At 33.0% G+C, this 3126-nt stretch overlaps 1 protein-coding gene across 1 annotated transcript in view; it reads left to right on the top strand.

The window, feature by feature from the left end:
• Nucleotides 1–1936: 1936 nt before the first annotated feature.
• Nucleotides 1937–3126, top strand: part of LOC111366282 (E3 ubiquitin-protein ligase PUB23-like) — a 10627-nt gene continuing 9437 nt past the window's right edge. The window contains exon 1 of the mRNA XM_022987011.1: nucleotides 1937–2691. Coding sequence (XP_022842779.1) covers nucleotides 2016–2691 — 676 coding nt within the window. The 5' untranslated portion in view covers nucleotides 1937–2015. The remainder of the gene's footprint in view (nucleotides 2692–3126) is intronic.

The following is a 3126-nucleotide window of genomic DNA, read 5'->3' as shown; positions in this document are numbered from 1 at the left end:
ATAAAAATAAAAATAAAAATAAAAATATTAAACTGAATCGAGTATTGCTCTAGTTTGATTTCGTTACTGCACACGACCATTACGTCTCTTGTGTATAATTATTATTAATAATTAGTTCTATTCGAATATTCTTCAAATAAAAATTTTATCGAATGGAATCATGTCGACACTCGAAAGCATATAAATATGCAAGGATAGCTCAGCACATACGTATATTGATTCACAATCATACATTCTATGACTTTCTGTTCGTTAATCATAGCCTTGAGGACCATTTAAAGAGAGAACAATTTGGCATGTGATGGTTGACTCTTCATTTTCTTTAATTTGTGAGTCTTCAATTCCCTTTGCTTTCTTTGAGTACTAAAGGGAATTAAGATTTCTAATACCGAGCCACTTCATTAATGAAACCATGATAATATGCATAGAAGGAAAGCAAATATTAGATGTCTATAGCTCTATTTTACGAGTCTCACTTTCCCACTTTTATTTTTTATATACATCATGGCATTTATAAATTTTGCCTGTGTAAGTGAGAGTCAAATGAATTTGTCCATAATATTTCAAGAGAGGGGCGGAGGGAGAGATTGTCCTAGACTTTTGTGTCTAAAGCCCAGAACTGCTTCCCCTCCCTCTGTCCCCGGTAGCATCACTTGTTGGGTGTGGAAGCTCGAATACAACTTGTTGATTCTAACAGATTGTAAAAAATGAGATTTAATGTCGATGTGAAGTAATAAAAATCACAACAAGAAACAAGATTAAAAGTAAAGAAATAAATAAAGAGAATTATTGCAAAGGAACGATGTATTATAAACTGACAATATGGAGAAAAATTACAGACACAACAATAATGCTTAAACAAAACAGATATAGGAGTCTTGCATTTATAGGTCGCGTTTCAAACCCTAAAAGAGTTTTAAAAAGCAAGAAAATATATTACAATTAGGAGACCCAATTTCAACGGGATTTTGTTTCCTTGTTATTGAATGCAGTTAGACTCTTTTCCAATACCAACAACACAATATTGAAGACTCCTATTTGAGTCACAACTCTAACACCGCTGGTGCTACAACCTCAATGTAGATGACACGGAGTATCATTAAATGATAGAATTAGTCAATAAGTCATCTATCTCCTTCATTTAATTTAATATATTCTTTAATGACTCATATAATAATGTGGGAACACTAATGGTCGATATTGCATGCAGAATGGCCAAAGTATACGTCGGCGTTAAANTATATATATATTAATCATTTCTAATACTTTATTCAAATATACTCAAATAATTTTAATAATTATTATCATGTGATTTTAAAATGTTACAAATAACCCAAATAAAAATACAAAAAATTCAAATAAAAGTTATAGCGCCATGACCATTAGCATGTCAATCATGCTATAAATACAAATTTTTTTGACAAAAAACACTTGGCTCGAAACATTAAAAAAAAAAAAAGAAAAAAAGAAAAGAAAAGCCAATCAGGTTTGGCAACGTCAGTGTTGGTATCCATTTGTTAAATTTTTTTTGTACTTAAAGTTTTATTGTAAGCATTTATTTTGAGTAATACTATCTATCATCAATGATGATAATTAATTATTGACTTAAGTGACAATAAATCCCCTAATACGTTAGTTATGACGGTATAATTCATAAATAACATTATTCATTTTTATTTTTTTTGTTCTTAGAGAGAGGGTAAAAATTCTTAGAAAGAGAAAGTCAAAAGCATGCTGACAAGCAGTAAGCGTACAGTAGTTATTCATATCTTAGAAGAGTCCAAGTCAAAATGTCCAAAGATAAGCTATTAAAAAAATATTTCTCTCTCTAGAACACACATATTACACACACAATTTCCTTGGTTTGACTTTCCCATTTGAATCTCTCATTTCCTCATATAAAATCACACCACTTTCCCAACTCTTAACATACAAACCAATCCACAACTCTTCAACAGCTTCAGCATCTTCTTTCCCAAAAACTTCAAAATCTTAATCTTCATAACTAGTTTCAAATGGATCAAGTTGAGGTTCCACCATATTTTCTCTGTCCCATCACTCTAGAGATTATGAAAGATCCGGTGACGATCTCATCAGGCATAACATATGATCGAGAAAGTATTGAGAAATGGATGTTCTCTCGAGACAACAGCACTTGTCCGGTAACAAAACAAGTCATTTCGGATTCAGAATTGACACCAAATATCACTGTTCGACGACTCATTCAATCATGGTGTGTCCTCCATGCGTCCCATGGCGTCGAAAGGTACCCGACACCTAAGGCTCCTGTTAGTAAACCACAGCTCCTGAAGATATTCAAAGATGCCAAATCTCCACAAACGCAAATGAAATGCCTTCAAAGATTGAAATCCATTGCTTTTGAGAACGAAACGAATAAAATATGCATGGAGAAAGCAGGAACGGCAGATTTCTTAGCTTCCTTGATTGTTAAGCAAATCTTGGTAGAATCTTCAATTGAAGAATCAGAAGATTTATCTGAATTGGCAAGAATTAGAGATGAAGCTTTATGCATTCTTGTCCATCTCCAACTATCCGAATCCGGCCTTAAGTCCCTCTTAAGGAACAATGGTGATCAATTCATCGAGTCCTTAATGCATATAATTCAGCGTGGGAGCTATGAATCTCGAGCTTATGCTGTTATGCTACTGAAATCCATGTTTGAAGTAGTTGATGATGTAAGTATTATGCCCTAGGTCCAATCGACTTTGGACATAAATACTTTTATATATAATTAATGCAATTAAATGGCAGATCTATTATTTAATTAATAGACAATTAAATAAATAATAGAGTCCGTAGATTCAAATATTTGTAATTTATTAATCACAAGGAGTTGTGATTGTGAGATACAAATTACATCTGATTGAATCTTAAATCATCCGTGGTCGTAAGTAATAACGAGATACGGATATCGTTATTACGGATAGACCATCACGTGTGGCATTTCTTACTTGTGAAGTAAGTAGCTGATCTCACAAGTTAAAGTGTGGTGACACTTAAATGAACACGTGGATGTTTGTTATAGAACAAAACATTGGAGACCCGTCGAGAGATTCCACATGGATAACTATCTGAGTGTCGGTGGTTAATCTCTAACGTTCGGTA

Source organism: Olea europaea, chromosome 17 (genome assembly GCF_002742605.1).
Source record: "Olea europaea var. sylvestris chromosome 17, O_europaea_v1, whole genome shotgun sequence".
In the NCBI taxonomy this organism is placed as follows: Eukaryota; Viridiplantae; Streptophyta; class Magnoliopsida; order Lamiales; family Oleaceae; genus Olea; species Olea europaea.
The sequence above is the reverse complement of the archived record's forward strand: the minus strand, read 5'-3'. Positions and strand labels throughout refer to the sequence as shown.